The following is a 22225-nucleotide window of genomic DNA, read 5'->3' as shown; positions in this document are numbered from 1 at the left end:
CATGTGTATCGTACAGGACACATGTAGTCCATCCTAAAATCATATGAACTGTGATACATTCAACCTACATGTACAGTTTGTTACTAATTTCCTGATTAGTTTAAAATGAAATTTATATTTAACTTTGATCATGTTGAATGTAATCTACATTAAACGGATCAATTGTAGGCAGTAGTCATTTGGTGTGAGTATGAGATTATTTATAGATTAAGTGGATGAACTCAAGCTGTCTCATCTATACTTATAATATCTTCAGACTCATAATAACTTGTATTTATCATGAGTACCAGATGGTTACATTGTATTACCAGATATCCTTAATATATAAGTACATGTATGTTCTCTGCTGGAGGGGACTGTTAAAATTTGGATTGGAGAGTTGACCATTGAGGACCTCTGAGCCCTGGTCATTCCTGTTACATGTACAATAAACAAATAGCTGTAAACCATCCCCGAGTCTTGGAGTGTTCCTCCTGTTCTCTTATGATAAATCAGCATAGTAGTAATGAGTGGACAACAGAATTGAACAGTCCTTTGAACACCAAGACCCATTCTTATATCTAAGAAAATCCTTTATGATTCTCTGGGCCTCAATGCAAGTTGGCCGTGAACAGTATTATTAGTTACAGTAATATTAAAATAATACTTGTGTATATAATGCACCTAAAATTGTAGCAGTCTTTATGTACTGGTTGGATGTGAACAGTGTTATTAGTTAGAGTAATGTTAAAATAATACTTGTGTAAAGAATGCACCTAAAATTGTAGCAGTCTTTATGTACTGGTTGGATGTGAACAGTATTATTAGTTAGAGTAATGTTAAAATAATACTTGTGTATATAATGCATCTAAAATTGTAGCAGTCTTTATGTACTGGTTGGATGTGAACAGTATTATTAGTTAGAGTAATATTAAAATAATACCTGTGTATATAATGCATCTAAAATTATAGCAGTCTTTATGTACTGGTTGGATGTGAACAGTATTAATAGTTACAGTAATATTAAAATAATACTTGTGTATGTAATGCATCTAAAATTGTAGCAGTCTTTATGTACTGGTTGGATGTGAACAGTATTAATAGTTACAGTAATATTAAAATAATACTTGTGTATATAATGCATCTAAAATTGTAGCAGTCTTTATGTACTGGTTGGATGTGAACAGTATTATTAGTTAGAGTAATGTTAAAATAATACCTGTGTATATAATGCATCTAAAATTGTATCAGTCTTTATGTACTGGTTGGATGCGAACAATATTATTAGTTAGAGTAATGTTAAAATAATACTTGTGTATATAATGCATCTAAAATTATAGCAGTCTTTATGTACTGGTTGGATGTGAACAGTATTATTAGTTACAGTAATATTAAAATAATACTTGTGTAAAGAATGCACCTAAAATTGTAGCAGTCTTTATGTACTGGTTGAATGTGAACAGTATTATTAGTTAGAGTAATATTAAAATAATACCTGTGTATATAATGCATCTAAAATTGTATCAGTCTTTATGTACTGGTTGGATGTGAACAATATTATTAGTTAGAGTAATGTTAAAATAATACTTGTGTATATAATGCATCTAAAATTATAGCAGTCTTTATGTAGTGGTTGGATGTGAACAGTATTATTAGTTACAGTAATATTAAAATAATACTTGTGTATATAATGCACCTAAAATTGTAGCAGTCTTTATGTACTCATAAATGTTACTAAGTGATAAAATATATTTTCCCAGGTTTGTGCGGTTCTTTGAAATATTTAAACTGTATCTTAGCTGTATGTATCATATTCATGTCTGTCGATAAATACATGTGCATATATTATTCCTATTGCTGTATTTACATGTATGCACATGTACATGTCTATTTATAGGAGTACATGTATTTTGTCATCTCTTTCAGCAGTTGGCCCGCAGCAGATGATGGTTGATGTCTACTACAGAATACTCTGGACACCTGAACATGGGTAACTAAGCTACTTTATCTTCCTGATTTCATAAAGCAGAAAAAATGTTCGTTAGAATACACAAATGCCTTATACACGTAATACATGTATACAGCTACAGATCGCTGTGAGTTCAAGTCCAGCCCATGCTGGCTTGCTCTCCTGTCGTTTGAACAAGGTGCCTATGATTGGGGATGTCCTCATGATCTGCTAGGTTTCCTCCCATCATAATGCTGCGTGCGGGCATATAAGTGAAATACATGTATGCCTAATTACAATGTAAAGCTCCCAATTAAAAAAAAAAAAACGAAATAACTGCAACTACTGGCTTATTACATGTACATGAGTTGCATAAATTCTGTTTGTTGGATAGTACATGTGCAGTACCTTATTGAATATTGTGTAGTATTTTTAGTGCATTGTGCTATGAGTGTTTATAGCACATGATATTTTGTTATGTGTTCACAATGGGCGTTATGCTTGAATATCTGAACATGTCTTTTCTGGGCACTGAAACCAATGTATATTGAAAACATGAATTTGACTGGGTGTGAAATAGGCCAGATGCATTGCATGTATATGTAGCTATCTGATTGTAGACTTTATAGTATCAAGGCACACCTGCATTGCCTTTTGTAATCCTTCAATATATTTGTCCTGAATTAATCTGTTCAGAAGGTATGGAACAGGTAAGTGACCATAGTGTGAAACATTTAAAGGGGCACCCAGGTGTGGGTCTCACATTTTCCACATTAATATGGAATAGGAAAAAGGGGTGGGGAAGGAATCGAGATATATATGTATATGTCTGCAATAATGCGACCAGCAAGGAAGTATGTGTAGGCCTATGTCATTAGCCCCAGGTGGGCTTTGATTTATTTCTTTGTTTCAAAAAATTTAGCATGAATCCAAGCCTACAGTGATTTTGCTGATGTAATTTTATAAACATCTACTAGGGTGTGAAGTCGCCAGCATAACTTCTAGGAAGACGGTGACCTGAACCAGTTATGTCTGCTTCATAGATCTGCAAAGCCACAGTGAAAATCATGACCAACCGAAGGTTGCGAACAGACGTTCACCCATAGTTCAGGTGATGTCAGAAATAATATCCTTCCAACGTGTCTAAAGCATCAATACATGGCTGATCACTTGGGCTTTCATTGCCAGTGTACACAACTTTTTTTCTGTCATATACTGCCTAGCCTATAATATAGACTGTAGCTCTGATGTTAAAGAGCTTGAGTAAATGTGACATCACTGCTCTCTACACGTATAATGACATAGGTTTCATTTGATGTGCGGAAGTAATGGCCCCAACAGAAAATATGGAATAAAAAGGGAAATGCTACTGAAACCAAATATTCTTGTTATTCCTGCTTTGTCAAGGTGGCGATGTTGATTGAAAATAATTTCGCCAAACTGAAATTATATGTTTGCAAAATGCAATAATGCAGGATGAACGGAAGCACCTAGCACAGATTATAGACTTTCCAAAAGTCAGACTGATCGGGGACGGGTAGATACCTGTTGGTGACCTCCATGACAGGTGGTTTTAAAAAAAAACATTTCTACCCCTGTGTTGTGACTGTCATAGTCGTTGTGATCATTTTTTTATTTGGTAGTTGAATTGCATGTATAGTACAATTGGGGAACACTCCAAGCCTTTGTAACATTAACAGTCACTGGTGTTATGATCAGGATTTTTGCATGACCAGTGACATGTCAGCTCTTCAATCCTTACTCTTACCTTACCAGTCATCCATAAATCCAGTCTGTCCACAAATGTCCACAGTTAGTGGCAACCATAAGTGTGGTTGTCAAGCATTAATTACTTAACGAAGACATGTATACAATCCTAGCTGCGGAGAGGTGAATCTTCTCACCAGAGAGCCTTTCTACCAATGACCCTTTTTCAATCACCTAGTATCCTTCAATCTGATTAGACAGTTGTTTTAGAATTTACATTGAAATGGTATTAAAAATGGTAACCAATATAAGGGTGATCATAGCCCTCTCTGAAACTGTGAGTTTGTAACATTCTCTGCCCAAAGCTGTTGGATTTACAACTGATGTTGTGTATGTTTGGCAGGAAGCTTGATGTTTTATACTGGCTAGCTACATGTACAAAAATCATGCATTAGACAAAAATACAGGTACGCTGTTTTATGTGAACAACAGTGTTGATGTGGGGATATTTCCAAATCCTGCAGCAGATGAAATGTGCGTCCGATGACAACTGTAAGGGACAGCTGCATGACAAAATGCGATCCAACAATGAGACAGGTGTCTGGCAATCGTTGTGACCGTAAATACAGTTGATGACATACATGTAACAGTGTTATAGTTCCTGAACCACCGCTTGCTAATTCAGCACTCAGCTGACAATGTGACAGGAAATTTCTTTTGCCTCTCAAGGAAGAGGTTTTAGGAAAGTTTCAAGGGTCTTCAGGATAAATTTGGCTAGAGGATAAACATAGGTATATGTTGGCATATGGGGTTGGTAACCCAATCACTAAGTAATCATGTACTTACATATAATACAGGGATTATCCTGAACAGATATCTAAATGGGAGAAAATCCCCTTGCCTTTCAAGACAAATGAGGTATATATTCCAAATTTCATTGATTTTTATTCGTTAAGTATTCATTCATCATATGTCTACCACAAACCAGAGTCTTGCTTCTATGTTTTTGCTTCCTGTACAACATTTCGAAGATTTTTCTGAGCGAGTGGAGCTGCCATACCTTTGTGATGATCATTTAACGAAACGTGCCATGTTATGGTGGTTGTGTTAAAATAGTTGACTGCATTCCTCATGTTGTTCACTAGTTTATCAGATCTACACACTGAGCAAAACCATCTCATTTTTCTTTTTGTCTTAGTGAAGTTGAAGGTGAAGTTGTGGCCGATGTGGAGGTTTGCTTTCTGTCGGTATTGCTGTGTGCTGCCTACACTCCTCCTATTCAGCATGTTCAGATTCCTTGTGTTTGGCATTTCCACGGGGGAAAAAAGTCTTTTAATACTTTTTGTGGCCTGCAAGGATTCGGGAGGGCACATTTTGCGGTAGAATTTTGGCAGACAAAACAGCAACTCAAGCAGATGGTAGTCATATGGACAAATGTACATCCAAAGACTTATTGTGCCATCTATGGTCAGAGGGAGGTCACTGTGTGTGCCTTATTGTCAAAAAAGGGCTTGCAATGAAGTTTTTGCGACTTCACAAAAAAAACCCTGCTTGAAAAATTTTACCACTTTTTATAAAACTAAAATAGAAAAAAAAAATTTCCAAAAAATATTGGCAGAATATCACGGAATCGCATCCAGAGTATGTCCCTGGTAATAGTACATGTACAATAATACATTGATTTTGAATTCTAATTTGGATGTCGTAAGATTTAATGTGGTTTTCACATGCATAAAATTTGTGGAAAAAAATATACTGCTACACAGCTTATAAACTCAGCTGGCTAGCCAACAAGCATTAATTGTGTATCTCTTTGTGTTTTATAATAGGATAACTGGTTGCCTGTTCACGCCTATTACTGTCACTGTATCTGTTTTCCATATCAGAGAATATTCAGAGAATTCAACCGCTGCATTTTAGCTTTTACCAGTCCAGTTTTAATAATTGCTGACTAGTTGATAAGCTCATCTCTGTAAACTTAGAAACTGATCTGCCAGTTCGACCAGGTTGTCAGCAGCCTTGTGTTAATATCACTTCCCTTTATTCAGGTAATCAAACACCTGTGAATTGGCTCACTTAATAATGCAAATCCCGAGGTTTCCTTTACCCAACACCTGCATTGATAAAGTGGAACATCCGTCTGGACACAGTAATGTGGAGCACTGCAGAAAAACACCGTGGATGACAGCACAGTGCCATATTACTATTGGATGTTTACATACATTTATATATGTGTAAACATCACTGCTTTCACAGGTGCAGTATGGAAATAAGTATACATTAACATATACGTCTACTCTAATTATGCTATGCATCTCGATATGAATGCGCAATTGATCAGAGCCCATGCAGTGCGATAATCAGGGGTCAGAATAATAGGCTATCCACTTGACCCAGACAGGTGAATTTTCCTAGTGATGTAGATCTGACCGATGTGTTTTTATAATAGCTCACTGTTCATGGACTTTTTTCAAATAACTCCCTAAGTCTCACTCCTCATGACAGAGAGTCTTACAAATCCCATGTATGCAACAAGTGGAAACGAATTATTTCTGCCCCTGAGAAGTTGTATTTATTGAGTTGTACAGACAAGAAAGAAAATTGGCCAAGTTTGCCCACCTCTGGTAACTTTAAAGGTATTTTTTCATCTTTATGTCCATTATTAATCATCAATATTGTGTCTGGTGGACCTAAAATCTGTATTATCTCTAAGTTTTTAAAAAAAATTTTGCCTTTTTCTTAGAGTTCTGACAATGCATCTTAGAAAGATGATTCATGGGTTTCAACACCAAAAGTAATGCATTATAACCTTTATCATTGCTTCCATTTATCATCAATAAATATCAGTACAATGAACAATTAATAAATTGTAACTAGACCTTTGATCCCATAGACAGGTAAAAAAACATACAGAAATAGTGTAGACCTGTATCTTTCAAGCTAATAAAATAAAAACTATAGCTATCAAACATTGGTAACATGAGTGTGTGTTCAATAATGTAGCTGTCAAACCTATGAATCAGCTGTCAAGTTTGTTTGTTGATGCTAGAAAGTCAGAAAAGCTGAACTTATAAATTGCTTGAAAATGTATTCTCTGCATATCACTTTTATTTCGTGGTATCAGTAAATAGACCTGTTGCTCATGGCGAGTGCAGAAGCTGTCTTCCTTTCATCGGATTTGTAACTCAATCTACATCCCACTAAAACCAAGAGAATCTAGTTTCTAACTTTGTTTTTCACCCTGAGATCTGTAGCCATCAAGGTCTCATTCAAGTGTGCAGGTACATGTACTAAATTCAGATGTGTGAAATACGTAAAGATAGGCCCATATACCCAAAATGTGTTCATTAAAGAAGCTTTTCTGAAGATAAATTTATAATTCTGACCAATTGTTGACTTGTTTATAGCATGCCTTCATACTAGAGCGTTATTGTGCCTCAGTTGTGTGTTTGGAGGGGAGGGGGTGGGGGGGGGGGGGGGCGAGGGCAGAGGCATTGTCCTCAATTATTTAACTTTCTGACTTCACAGGTAGGTTTTGAACTGAGTGAATTAACATTATCTGAATGTAAACACTATAGTGCTTGTCAACTACATTTTAGCTTTGTATACAGACTGTACGGTAATGTACTACACAAAAGAACTTACAAGCACACGGCTTGGTCCACTATGCTTTAGGCAGACAATTTTCCCTACTGGTCTGAAGAACTTTGGGATCCAAGGACGAGGGTACTGGAACCCTTTTATTTTTTTAGTTTACTGTTAGCAACATCAATTTTATTTTGAGTTTTAAAAATCTAAAACTGCATAAAAGCAAACGTGAAAATGAACATTTTTATTATTGTTTCATCATTATGTTTTAGATGATTTTTGGCTTTACATTCACAGAAATATGTCTTTAACAATTTCTGAGAGAAGTCCACATTTTCTACAAATTGCATGACTTTTCACCTCTACATGTATGTTTATTTTTATACCCTTTGACGGTATTGAATAAAGATTCATTCAGATTGGTGTGGGAAAGTACCAATGTAAGGTGTTTAGACTTATTGTCAAAAAGAAAAAGAATTTGTTCTGTACAGTGTCAGGTTGCATTTGTATGTATTTGTTGTGGTCAAAATCAGATGTAGATGTATCTGTAAGCCTGACCATGCCTTTCGGTAATCAGCATGTAAACTGGCTGGTTAGACTTCTTTGTTTGGCAGACGCTATCATTTTATGACAACCCTTCTTTAATCTCTAGTCCTGACTGGAGACTGAGATAATTATGGGTACAACATGTATTTCAAGCATTTGGAAATGCGTTTCGACTAAACCCAATAAATCTCTATGATTCTGAAACTTGTGCTGTGAGCAAATTCATGTGTATTGCTGGTTTTATGGTACTAAATTTAGGTGCTTGAACAGCTGAAAACATCTCAAGTTCATGCACACGGCTGATCCATGTGGTAGAAGACCAAAAAATCAATGAACTCTCCGTGGCAGGTGTGCTGCTTTGACGTAAGCTAGAGTCTGAGCAATGGAGCTAAAGTGAGTGAACATTGCGGCTGTGGCTGCAGTGATGTGCGGGCAAGTCTCTTCGCTAGGCCTACATCTACACGCTGTACACAGGTTAGGTGTAGTAGCTGCTGCCTGCAGCCTGCAGCCTGCAGCCTGACCTGGACAGTACTACATTGTAGGACCAGACCAGCCAGAGCAGCTTGTGCTGGATAATGTCCCAGTTCCTGTTCCTGCAGCCTCTGATTTGCTACTGCTGCTGTGTTTGGGGAGAGGATTGCTTTGCTACATGAGCAAGGTGATGAGCCCAATCCCAAATGGTAAGTGCAGTTTGTTAGATGATACAGATGGCATCAGCCACAAGGACAGTCATGCTGGCTGGGCACAGTCGAGGCAGCAGACATCAGAAACAGACTCACTGCCGCTCACAAATTAATGTCACTTGTTTACACCATGCAGTAGGCAGAGGTCACATCAAAGCGTATGTGTACCACCTCCACGCCCCGTTGTCACCAGGAATAACAACAGTCTGACGTGTTATCATGGCTGTAAATACAATGGAGGCCTATACACCATCATTTCAAGGAAGTGATTTATTTGTATTAAAAATACCAGATGCTGCCTGACCACAGCTGTTACAAATGTATGTCAGTATTCTGTGCAGTATTTTGTTCCTATAGCTGAATTATACATACATATTATACATTTGATCCCTGCAGATGCTCAAACGTGTATTGTTGATGTGCTCATGCACTGTACATATGTACATGGTTGTGTCAGTCCACAGATTACATGTACATGAACAAGAGTGGCCGTGTGCATTCTGGCATGACAGAGCATCAGTCATCTTCAGGATACATATAGGCGTATGTAGCCTACCTGTGTGAATGTAGCTGGTTTGGCTATACGCTGGAAGAATGTTACATGTGCTACAGGATGTTTATAGAAGGCTACATTATGCACTACATGCACATGTACATGTAGGATGTATGAAATATTGGATCAGATTATCATCATCCATGTATGGTTTTATGACACTGATTATGTGGAACAACTCATAAACTGGCCTAATTTATAAAATAGTGTGTGTTATGGTGAATGTTGTTTGTACTCTTGGAGTAACAGTTCTATTATCACACGGCATGTTCCATTACCTGTTGTGCTTGCTGACACATACACAAAATGCAGATCACACTTTAGCTCTTGTCGCCAGTTTGGCATGTTGGCATAATCCTCTGTTAACAAGATGTGGGATCTGATTTTGCTAGGAAGTCAATTTGTGTTAAATACATGTTTTAGTGATAAGAAAAACAGGTATAATATGGATTAACCATACACTATGAAGTTCTAGGCTGTAATACTTGTGTGGTTTCTGGTGAGTCTGGTCATCAGGGAATGCAGTTACATAAAGCCCCGTCCAGACTATCCAACGTCATTCAACTTTTGTTGACCCCTCAGCAAGTTGAATACTGTTGAGGTATGTTGAGTGTCCCATTCACAGTAAGAAAATCAGATGGGTCAACTTTGTTCAATACTGTTGACTTGAGTTGAAGGATGTTGAGCTGTGTTTTTTTGTTTTTTTTTTCGATAAATTGGAGAGAAATCTTCATATTTTCTCTCAAGGGCATGAAACACAATGCCAAGCAGCCGGAAGAATCGTGTCATGGGTTTATCGGCTGCGCTTATTGCCATGGCTGTTTGGGGTAGAAGATATCTCATCATGAGACCAGTTTCTCTCTTTAGTCGCTATTTTGCCTAGGTCATGTGCATTAAGACGGTCATGTTATTTCTTCATGCCCGCTGATTGACTACTTTCACTCAACTTGTTTACACAAAATACACATGCAAATTTCCGATTCAGCCTTTTTGGATAGTGTTGAGTGTTGTTGATGAACCCGTCCAGACTACTTAGCATGTGTCAATTTGTTCTTTCAACTTTACGTTGACTCTTGTTGAGTCAATAAAAGTTGAGTGATGTTGGATAGTCTAGACAGGGCTTTATTCACATTTCCATAAGCTTAGCAACAATGCTTCTCAGTAGGATTGAAAACATCGTAATATGTTGGTACCTGGGAGCTTATAAAACTAGAACATTCAAAACCTTTATCCTCGCTTGAACTGAGTGAAAATTTAGCGAATGTTAAATTCATGATACATATATCTAGTCACCAGGCCCGCCATGCCGGGCCAAAGTTCATTTAGTTGGTTGTAGTTTTCGCACAATCACTGCATAATAATATTATCTGATTTGGATTAAATTTGTGTGCAGGTTGATTTTTTAATTTGCTTGTACAAAGTGCAGGTCCAGCTTACGTCATACACCAAGCAAGGATAGCAATGTTAACAAAATATTACATGTGGCATCTTAAAAAGTACTGCATGTATTAAACTCAAGTTTTGCGTAAGTGGAGCACATTTGTAGCTGTGGGCATATTAATTACCATAAATTGCTAAATTTTGAAGTTGTGCATTCACGTGTCTCCTGCAGGTGAGCTCTTCGGTTGCCTTGGTACCAAATTTAAGTTTTATTTGGCCATCAGGTCAACTTTGAAAACAGGCTTGATTCACATGTATATAGAAGTTCTTCACACATGTATTTAATATGGAATGTGATATGCCCGTCTAAAGGGGAAGGCTCTTTATAGCTTCTGTAGAAAACTCATTCTACATCATTGAAGTGACAGCTTACATTGAGTGTTTGAGACACTGGTGGTTATAGTGCATATATTTTCGTCTATCAAACATTTAAACTCAGTATCCTTTAAGATTATGGACTTCTTGGTTGTTAGGGTTGGGGGTGTGGGAGTAGGGGGATTGACACGGGCAATCTTTGATTGTGTCTCAACATGTTAAGAACCGGTCAAGTAGTCAGCTCTACAACTTTCACATACTTTTAGTTTTGGAAATAGATATGATCTGCAGGTACATGTATGTCCATGTGCAGAGCAAGGCACCAGTGACACCAGACTGGGTGCACATGCAGGTGTGGAAACAGGACCTGAGCTACACCTGTATGTTCATGTGGGGAGGTACATGTAGGCATGACCAGTGACACCAGACTGGGTGCACATTCAAGTGTGGAAACAGAACCTGAGCTACACCTGTATGTCCATGTGGGGAGCTACATGTAGGCATGACCGGTGACACCAGACTGGGTGCACATTCAGGTGTGGAAACAGGATCTGAGCTACACCTGTATGTCCATGTGGGGAAGTATATGTAGGCATGACCAGTGACACCAGACTGGGTGCACATTCAGGTGTGGAAACAGGACCTGAGCTACACCTGTATGTCCATGTGGGGAGATACATGTAGGCATGACCAGTGACACCAGACTGGGTGTGCATTCAGGTGTGGAAACAGGACCTGAGCTACACCTGTATGTCCATGTGGGGAGGGGGGGGGATACATGTAGGCATGACCGGTGACACCAGATTGGGTGCACATTCAGGTGTGGAAACAGGACCTGAAATACACCTGTATGTCCATGTGGGGAGGGGTGGGGTACATGTAGGCATGACCGGTGACACCAGACTGGGTGCACATTCAGGTGTGGAAACAGGACCTGAGCTACTCTTGTATGTCCATGTGGGGAAGTATATGTAGGCATGACCAGTGACACCAGACTGGGTCCTCATTCAGGTGTGGAAACAGGACCTGAGCTACACATGTATGTCCATGTGGGGAGATACATGATGCACTCAGTACACATTGTACATGTAAGCAGTGTTAACATGTTCTATATTGATCAGGGTTTGATGCTGACCTAGATACAGATATAGGTGTATTGAGATGGTAATGTGCAGGTGCAAGTGGGGTATGTATGTACCACTGTCATTACTGCCCTATCTGGTGATTATTGACAGTTTAGTGTGCTCATGAGCATTAATGTACATGAATCTGGATGTATGTGGACTTACATTGCTGGATGAAGACCTTGTGTCGAGGTGGTCGTACAAGTAGGCATGTACATGTAACAGCTACTAAGCTACAGTGCGCATGTTATGCAGTGATACATTTATTCAAGCCACAACAATTTAATACACCCAATAGTATAAATTAAGTGCACCTAATAAAATGTAATGATACATTTATAACAGTAAAACATCATGTTCATTCCCTAATATATATATGTTGAAATATATATGTTCATTTTCGTGAGGATGGGCTCTTGAGTTATGCTCATACATGTGCAGTAACAGTTAACAAAGTACATGTAAATCAAACACTTTTTTTCTCAATAGATGTGGAAGACTGAGGTGGAATTTGTTTTATAACTTTGTGCAGCATCTATAGCTACATGTTACTCTCACTACATCGTGAGAATGTCTACATGTACATGTGTGTGGTGTGCAGCACTACAATGTGAGAATGCCTACATGTACATGTGTGTGGTGTGCAGCACTACAATGTGAGAATGCCTACATGTACGTGTGTGTGGTGTGCGGCACTACATGGTGAGAATGCCTACATGTACATGTGTGTGGTGTGCAGCACTACATGGTGAGAATGCCTACATGTACATGTGTGTGGTGTGCAGCACTACAATGTGAGAATGCATACATGTACGTGTGTGTGGTGTGCAGCACTACAATGTGAGAATGCCTACATGTACGTGTGTGTGGTGTGCAGCACTACAATGTGAGAATGCCTACATGTACGTGTGTGTGGTGTGCGGCACTACATGGTGAGAATGCTTACATGTACATGTTTGTGGTGTGCGGCACTACATGGTGAGAATGTCTACATGTACATGTTTGTGGTGTGCAGCACTACATTGTGAGAATGCTTACATGTACGTGTATGGTGTGTGGCACTACATTGTGAGAATGCCTACATGTACATGTCTAGGTGTGCAGCACTACATCATGTCAATGGTGTGCAGCACTACATCGTGAGAATGCCTACATGTATATGTGTGTGGTGTGCGGCACTACATCGTGAGAATGTCTACATGTAGATGTTATGGTGTGCAGCACTACATCGTGAGAATGCCTACATGTACATGTGTGTGGTGTGCAGCACTACATCGTGAGAATGTCTACATGTACATGTTTATGGTGTGCAGCACTACATCGTGAGAATGCCTACATGTACATGTGGGTGATGTGCATCACTACGTCGGGAGAATGTCTACATGTACATGTGTGTGGTGTGCAGCACTACATCGTGAGAATGTCTACATGTAGATGTGTATGGTGTGCGGCACTACATCGTGAGAATGCCTACATGTACATGTGTGTGGTGTGCAGCACTATATCAGGAGAATGCCTACATGTACATGTGTGTGGTGTGCAGCACTACATCAGGAGAATGTCTACATGCACTGGAGCAATTACATGTACATGTAGGCCTCCAAAGTAGCCCCAACTGCATGTGTGTGATGCTGGGCAAGAAAATCCTACAGAGGTGTCATTGAAGCTGAAAATAAACACCATACAGCTTGGGCTGTCGCATGATCAGAACATGAACCTGGGACAGCCAATGGCAGTAGATTTTAGTGTGTGGTAAATTAGCTCATTGCCATTAGGTCATTTTTTAAGCCCTAGACGAGCGCGACTGATTTCACTGTCATGACTGTTGTAGTTGTTTTAGGTGTTAGTTGCACGTGTAGCGTACGGTACACAGCCTTGAGTAATAGTAATCTTTTGTAATCTTGCTTTTGAAAGATTTGATCTTGAAAACTGATTAGAGGAAAATCTTGAAAGTGACAGGCTACATTGAGTATGTTGGATGCATGTCATTGGTGAATATCTTTTGGTCTATTAAACATTTATGATTCTGTATATTTTACACTCTGAATATACATGTACTTGTGTATACATTGATGCTTAAAGCAGTGTTGGGGGCATTGATATTCCCAATCTTTTATTTTACTTCATAAAATGATGTTGTTTCTTGCTTGTGTATTCCTGGCCAGAGATTTGGAATGATTCTGCTACCCGTTAAATAAACTACCAGGCAAAAGAAACGTATAACTTTTAAATGCAGTTTTTTCTATGGAAAAATAAGTTGAATAAGTTTGAACGTTGTGGGAATACGTTTGCACATAAGCACCCTGTGTACACGTCACTGTTTAACGAGATTCATTGAAATTGGTGTAAGACATCATGAAAAATCGGAAAAACAGAGTTTCGGGCCCTGTTGAAAATTCTCGATAATGACCGCCGTATAAATACCGATGTAGCACATGGTAAGGGTGCAATACCATAAAAAACATCTAAGAGATGCCGAGACTCACACAAGCAGAACGTGATAGAGCCACTGGTATGGCCGACATGGGGGCCAGCCAACACCACATTGCCAGAACATTCAATTGCAGTCAAGCCACCATCAGCAGACTGTTGGGTCGTTACCGCCTAACAGGCAGGACACAAGATCGTCCAAGATCGGGCAGGCCAAGTGTTACATCAACTGGCGAAGACCGGTACATCCGCACAATCCACCTGCGTAACCAGTTTGTGATGGCGACGTCAACGGCGGAAACAGCACTGGGACACCTCATCAGCAGACGCACAGTCTTACGACGACTCCGCGTGAGTGGTATCAGAGCCTATCGCCCCTTCCGTGGAATGGCATTGACTCCTCTACACTGTCAAAACAGGCTGCGTTGGGCAAGAGTTGTACGTCGATGGCAGTGACGAGACTGGGAAAGGGTGCTGTTCAATGATGAAAGCCGATATAACCTCTTCAGAAATGATGGTCGAATTCGTGTGTATCGACGCAGGGTAGAGCGATTGGCACAAAACTGCATTCAGAATGTCCACCCTTTTGGTGCTGGTGGGGTGCTTGTATGGGGCGGAATTTGTGGACAGGTGAGAACGAGATTGGTCATCATCCAGGGAAATCTGACTGGCCAAAGATACCGAGATGAAATATTGGAACATGTTGTGGTGTCATTCGTGCATCAACAGCAAAGGGGTATCCTTTTGCAGCAGGACAATGCACGACCTCATACCGCCAGAGTTGTACTAAATTATCTGGACACCCTTGATGTCAACGTACTGCCTTGGCCAGCATGATCGCCAGACATGAATCCCTTAGCGCATCTGTGGGATCATCTTGATCGACGTCTGAGACAACGCGTCCCTCCCCCACAAAACAGGCAACAGCTCGAACAGGCTTTATTTGAGGAGTGGGACAGAATTCCTGATGACGTCATCCAGCGGCTGACGACTTCCATGAGGAGACGTATTTTGGCTTTAATTGATGCAATGGGTGCTCACACACGCTACTAATGATCTGTCTTATGACATGATAGGACATTAGGTACACCTTTTTTAAGGGAGTACCTTTACTTGCATTTGTGTAATTTTTCAGATTTACCCCATGCCTTCTTTACTCGGCCTGACAGCAAGTGTAATATCCATATGGCTTTGAATTTTTGAACAGAACTTGGAAAATGGTTTATTGCAATATAATGCTTATCAGGTTGATACTGTCTGTCTTTCTTTCTCTTTCTTGTGGTGCTGAACAAGGTTATACGTTTCTTTTGCCCTGTAGTTTAGATATCTGTTCATGGTACAGGTAATACATGTACATGTATGTGATGTTATAGATTGAAAGATGAGCTACTGTGCACAGATGATGGCCTTGAATAGATGTTGAGTGTGCACCTGGGATCTTCATACATGTGTGGCGTACTCGCAGTATTCTGTGGCGCAATTATGTGTATATGTATCTGTATCCCAGAGTGGATTGAGGTTTACTAAATGCACATGTATAACTGCATGTGCAAGTGTGTACTTTGAGGCTGTGAAAACAAACAGCCATTGTTTTCTTGCTGCATGTGCGTGTGTTGTGTGCGACATTTCAGAGGCAAACCAGCTTTAAATTATTAGTGGGAACATGTCTATACATGTAAACATATAGTCATGTATGTTATTGATTTTCTGACTTTCTGCTTGACAGATGGCCCTAGTACCGCTGTGTGTTTTGGCAGTGTGGGGAAGACATTACCCGAGGTGGGCAGTGCTGACAAGCTGAGCACCCCTGGTGACTGCCCCAGTACCCCTCCTTGCAGCAGTCTTCCACCAGCCTGCTACATGGAGGAGGAGAAACCCATCATTCCTGGGGTGACCGTCAGAGCTGCACCAGCAGAAAAACTTGTCCAACTGGCTGTTGAATCTTTCAGTAAGTATAACTTACCATCAGGGTTACAAACAATTCACTTCTTAAAAGAAAAGACGACAAATCATGTAATTCGAGTTTACGCGTAGGAGAGAGGGATGGAAACAAACCTAAACAGCACACACGTGTATACGTTTGGCCTGGTGTTTATATATTTGTCATTCTAGTAATTCGGTATTCCAGAAGTCTCACCACCTTGCTTAATTGCCTGTCATTCTTGCCATGGAAATTTCCAAGTCTACCCACAATGCATCATTCTAACATTTCAGAAATTTCATCATGCGGGACATAGAATATCAAAAATTCAAAAATGACGGCGATAAGAATTCACATTTCAAGGCTTTCATATTTCCAAACTTTTTGAACAAAAGGTTACTACCTGTTACTCCTGACTAGGCCAAACAGGTATGTTGAGTGCACACCAGATTTATCATAAGTATAAGCATTTAGGGAGGAACCTGATACACTTGTTTGTCAGGGGAGGAGTCTTCCTCAAGAACGGCCCTGGGCCTGTATACGTACAACAAGTCATTATAGATTTGGTATATGTAATCGTATTGATTTAACGATTCAATGCTCAACAGGATTTATAAGAGTATCATATGGTCAAAACAGTGAGGAATTACCAACTACATTGGCACAATGAAAGCTGGATTTCAGTAAGGGTAACTCTGTATCATCTAGATGCATATAAAGTTATCTCCCCCTGTTCCCCCTGCCTGAGGTGTACATGAGCACGTCAGCCTGAGGTGTACATGAGCACGTCAGCCTGAGGTGTACATGAGCATGTCAGCCTGAGATGTACATGTGTACATCAACCTGACATGTACCTAAGGACCTCATTCTGACATGTACATCAGTACATCAGTCTGACGTGAATGAATTCATCCTGTCTTTGCAGGTGAGGATGGGGTAATCAAGGACCATTGTGAGTATCCACGGGTGTTTTTTCTGATGCACAAATGGTTCCTCTCATCAAATGACCTAGCTGAAGCATTTGTTGACTTGTATCCTTTTTCGTATGTGGATGTATGCTGTGAGTATAAATGGAGAAAATCCACAGCAAAATCAATGTAAATAGCTCATCTTGCAAAATATAGTAATACTGTGCAATGGTTGATTGTACTATATTTATGTTTTTTCTAGAGGGAAGTGGAGACATACATCTTTGCAATCTCTTATAGTTTTCTTGGTTTTGATTTCGTTTAAATTGTTCTACCTCAATCATTCATTTATTCATTAATTCCACAAAGTTTTGTAGAATGTGGCGTTAAGCCTCAGCCTTTTGTTTACCATGTAAATCACCATCAGATGATATCTGATACCATCTGTATTTTCCATGTACTTGTAACTGATAGTTTCCATATTTATACATTTCAGGATTGTAAGGTGCATAATTATCATTAGTGTAATTTATGTTATCTCTTTCACATCATATTTAGCATAGTACATGTCAGGATATACATGTGTACTGATGTACAGCTCATGCTGGCTTGCTCTCGTGGGAAGGTCTGACAGCAACCTGCAGATGGTTGTTGGTTTCCCCCAGGCTCTGCCTGGTTTCCTCCCATCAAGTAAATGAATAAAACTTGTTGATGTTCTGCCCTAGTTTGGATACTTCCTTGACTTTGGCCTCAGATACCAGAGCTGTGATGAGACCATTGCCTGTACCAAGCCCACCTGTTTACATGCTGCTTGTAACACTGACTGCGAGATCTTCCGCTACAAAGCCAAGATTTGCCATGCTGTGCGGTAAGTTTGCATTGGGCTGTGGATAATGGAGGTCATTTGGACGGTACATGTATGTGTACCTGTAGGCTTACATGTCTTTGTTTTTGATTTATATAAACAAAGGACTGTGCCATTAATGCCCCTCACAAAGTACATACAGTTGCATTTCATTCTTGAATGAGCTTTGTGTTTTTGTCCAAACTTTTTTGAGATATGAGTTTGTTCGGTGATCAACATTCCTTGAGGAGGGAAGTTGATTGGTAGGAATGGTTATATGTTCACTGCTATGTGCATGTATGACATGCATGCTTGTAGGTCTTGATCTGTTTCAGATTTGTGGATTCTTCATGCTTTTCCATTTTTTTTGCTGATCAGGTATTGGATAAAGAATTTTCCAGTGCACTTTGACCTTGATACTAAATTGCGAGAGGTTGTTCAGAATTTCCGCTCTGTGCTCAAATCTGAAGACAGCAGGCAGTTTGAGATGGTTGATCTATCCAAAGTGTGAGTATCATACAGCAGAATCTGTCAGTGGAAGTTTTCTTGGATTATTGTCCCCATTATATTACATTGTTACAAATAATATGTCCACATATATATAAGTTATGTCTCCAAATATAGCAATATAACTATACTTTATAACTATATCTGGAGGCATGTCTGTGTGGTTATCATGACAGAGCAGCATAAGGAGACAGGTTCCTCTTAAAATGCAGTTGCTGTGAGTTCAAATCCAGCTCTTGCTGGCTTCCTCACCAGCCATAGGTGCGAAGGTCTTTCAACAACCTACAAATGGTTGTGGGGTTTGCCCCGGGGTCTGCCTGGTTTCCTCCCACTGTTATGCTGGTCGCATTTGTATGCCAATTTGGGTTTGATTAATTCAGCCAAGGGCTTGAAACCCTTATTCACATTGGAATTGGCTGGCTCAGATGATTAAAGTGCTGGTCACTTCATACTAAAAGATTATCTGACACTTGACTTGTGGAGTTGCATGCTTAAATCCAGCTCTCGTCGTTTTAGCTTTATGAAGTCTGGAGGTTTTTTACTTTACTTACATGTTTACCTGTACATGTACCAGACAAAAGATTCACTCGGGCACTCAGGTAAAGCAGATCTTGTGTAGAGTCATTATTATTAGTGTGAAGTTTTAAGTTAGTGTTAAGAGCTGTAGGATTTTAGTGCATTGTGCCATATACAAGGCATACAAGGTGTCAGAAAAAGATTTCAGGTCACAGCCAGCACAGCCACAGTCTAGTGTCAGATACCAAACAATTCAGAGGAGCACGTGAATATGCATGCACTGTACCATTGGTCTTTTTTTTTTCCAGATAGTATATACATGTATGTGTAAAAGTCCAACTCAGTGATTTGTGAACAAAAATGTGGCGAAAACATGTCTTTGCTTCCTCATTACTCGATAACAATTTATAAATAGTGGCTTTTTTACTTTTAGGGATTCCATTTTTATTTTATATACATGTAAATGACAACTCTGATTTTTGATTTCACTTCCGGGTCTGTGAGTGCCTCATGGACATGTAGTTTTGTTTATTCTCTTAGCCCATCCTATGAATGGATCCGAAACATGTCCGTACGGAACACATCTGTCCGTCAACATCGGAAAGTGTCCCTTGTTTTCAACCATCTGGAGTCTGATGAACTTGCTGAACAACTCACCTTCTTAGAATATAAAGCTTTCCGCAGGATCACAGTAAGTTTGCGCAGATACAACCTACTCATTCCAAGTTCAACACTAAAGTTTTTCTGATATGGAAGTGATGAAAGCTCATAAAAATCTCTTAAATGGCCATATAAGGTGGATGTATCATTCAGAACCAAGCAAAATGTGTGACTTTAATACACTAAACTTTACATGAAATACAGTATATTTTATGTAATAAACTTTGATGATGACAACTTTTCTGGTCATGCTGGTCACACATAAATTCTTCTTCTTTCTTCCCTACTTTCAGTTCAGTGATTTCAAACACTATGCAATTCACGCCTCTCTGAAGGAGAACCCCAAACTGGAGCGTTCCATTGCGCTGTTTAACGGACTTTCCCAGTGGATACAGTGTATGGTGCTCAGTAAGACAACCCCTCAGCAGAGGGCTGATGTCATTATCAAGTTTGTGAATGTGGCCAAGGTAAGTCAGAGAAGGCTGTATCATTGTCAGTGGGTTAGTGATTTGATCGGCCTATGTCATTGGCTCAAAGAAAATTTTAAAGGCAAAGAAAACACAAAAATGAAGTACTTGTACATGTCAAATGAACACTGTCCAGGAAAATAGTTTGATTTTCTGTTTGATGGTTTGCGGAAACAGTCAAGGATTTTGTTACGACAAAGTCTTTCTGTTACCATGGGTCAATGGTCACTCTCCTCTCCGGCCGTACATGGAAGGTCTGTCAGCAACCTGCGGATGGTCGTATAAAAAGTGTATACTTTCGATATGTATTAATTGTGATCGATCCACATAGGAAAAAAGCAAATGCTTTCAGTGAGATGTTTGATAATCATGGAAATAAAATTGCTTGTCCATGAGCTCAGCCAATGAGAAATACAGTAAGTGACCCAAAGTTTCGCAAGTGAGTTACTGTCATTTACCATCTGAGTTGGTGGCAAGATGACAGAAGAGAGTGATTAGCCCCCCGCCCGTTTTGCTTATAGATTATTGTTTTGCCTTTCGCCAGCAAATATCACGTGATCAGTGGGTAGACACGTGGAAATTTTGAGTACAGTGATTGTAAGTGGCTCTGTATGACTATAAAATTGCGACAGGACTCGCTTAAGTATTAAGTAAATTGATCATTCATGTTTACGAAACATGGGCAAAAGTTGACAGTTTTTCAAATCACTCCAGAATGAATAAGAAATGTTTAGCTGCAGTGGCGTAAACGCACATGTGTAGATGTCACTTTAATAGTATTTTGACATCTTCATCTGGTCTGCTTGTGGGCCTAGTTTGCAAGTATTGATTCACGGTATGCTAAATTCTGCTACAGCTTTGTATACGGAGAGCCCTGCAGTATGAAAACAGATATTTCATGCAACACTCGACGTGTGTAAAGATAATCCGTACTCACACTTAAGCTCAACCGAGTTTTCTTCAAAATTCTCATTTATCACATAATAACGATAATGAAACAACCTGTTGCGAAGTGCACGTACAAAAATGATTATGACTGAGAAAAACGTAAAGTGGTGGTAGTAGGAGCATAGACTAATTGCTCAGTGAAGCATGAGCTTGTTTATTAACTCTTGAACTGTCATTAAAATCCCTTGACCACCCCTGATGCTCTCCTGCGGCACCCATTCAGTAACAACCACACTCAACGCAATGAACTTTCCAAGTCCTGGGGAAATTTTAAGTCATTTACGGTATATCCATGTACCATTTCCCAGTGGTACAATTATGCTAAATGTATGTTTAAGATTATTTAATCTTTTACCTTGTCAGTCAGACAACGAATTACTTGTGCAAAATGTACACTTTATGCCATTTCATACATACTGTTTATGTAAGTTCATACATACTGTTTATGTAATTCAGACTATATCACACTGCACTGTTTGTCCTGATCCACAGAGATTAAAAACTCTGCAGAATTTCAACACTTTGATGGCTGTTGTTGGCGGACTAACACACAGTTCCTTGGCCCGCCTAGCAAAGACCAATGGGTGCCTGTCATCAGAGAAGCAGAAGGTTAGTTTCATTTTCTCTAGTGGGTATGTTCATAGTATGTATAACTTCTTATTTCTTTCCAAATTTTTGGCCAGGTTATTTTGTCCCCCTCTTGGTTAGGACGACATACAGCAGTTGATTTTTCCGTCCGTCTGTCCGTCTCTCTCAAATTTGTGCACAGCATATCTATGCAATTAGTGTGCATAGGATTCTCAAACTCACACAAAGAGTGCAAAATAACCTGAAGTTGTGCTCTGTCAGGTTATTCCTACACATTTTGATCTGTTTTAGGAGTTGTCTGCCCTTAGCCATATTTTCTGGGCCATTGATATTTCAGAGAAACATTGTGAAAGCCATATCTCAGCTGTTGTTTGGCTTAGGATTCTCACAAAATAAATGATTTCTTGTTTTTCTAGAAATGGAATCATATAGAACAAGGTGTAAGTATAAAAGCTGTTCTTGTGGTGTTGAGAGACAACAGATAAAAGCAAAGAAAAGAAGAGAAGAGAAGAAAACAATAAAAAAAATGGAACATACTAGGACAAATGTCTGA

General features: G+C 39.4%; 1 protein-coding gene across 2 annotated transcripts in view; it reads left to right on the top strand.

Annotated features, from left to right (window-relative positions):
- Nucleotides 1-22225, top strand: part of LOC135467795 (ras guanyl-releasing protein 3-like) — a 57655-nt gene that overhangs the window by 4626 nt on the left and 30804 nt on the right. For both annotated transcript variants that reach the window (XM_064745647.1, XM_064745649.1), the window contains exons 2-9: nucleotides 1906-1969; nucleotides 16040-16261; nucleotides 17160-17265; nucleotides 17897-18010; nucleotides 18365-18493; nucleotides 19550-19700; nucleotides 19963-20136; nucleotides 21577-21693. In XM_064745647.1, coding sequence (XP_064601717.1) covers nucleotides 1933-1969; nucleotides 16040-16261; nucleotides 17160-17265; nucleotides 17897-18010; nucleotides 18365-18493; nucleotides 19550-19700; nucleotides 19963-20136; nucleotides 21577-21693 — 1050 coding nt within the window. In that variant the 5' untranslated portion in view covers nucleotides 1906-1932. The remainder of the gene's footprint in view (nucleotides 1-1905; nucleotides 1970-16039; nucleotides 16262-17159; nucleotides 17266-17896; nucleotides 18011-18364; nucleotides 18494-19549; nucleotides 19701-19962; nucleotides 20137-21576; nucleotides 21694-22225) is intronic.

This window comes from Liolophura sinensis, chromosome 6 (assembly GCF_032854445.1).
Source record: "Liolophura sinensis isolate JHLJ2023 chromosome 6, CUHK_Ljap_v2, whole genome shotgun sequence".
Classification (NCBI taxonomy): Eukaryota; Metazoa; Mollusca; class Polyplacophora; order Chitonida; family Chitonidae; genus Liolophura; species Liolophura sinensis.
This window is presented reverse-complemented; position numbering and strand designations above follow the sequence as displayed.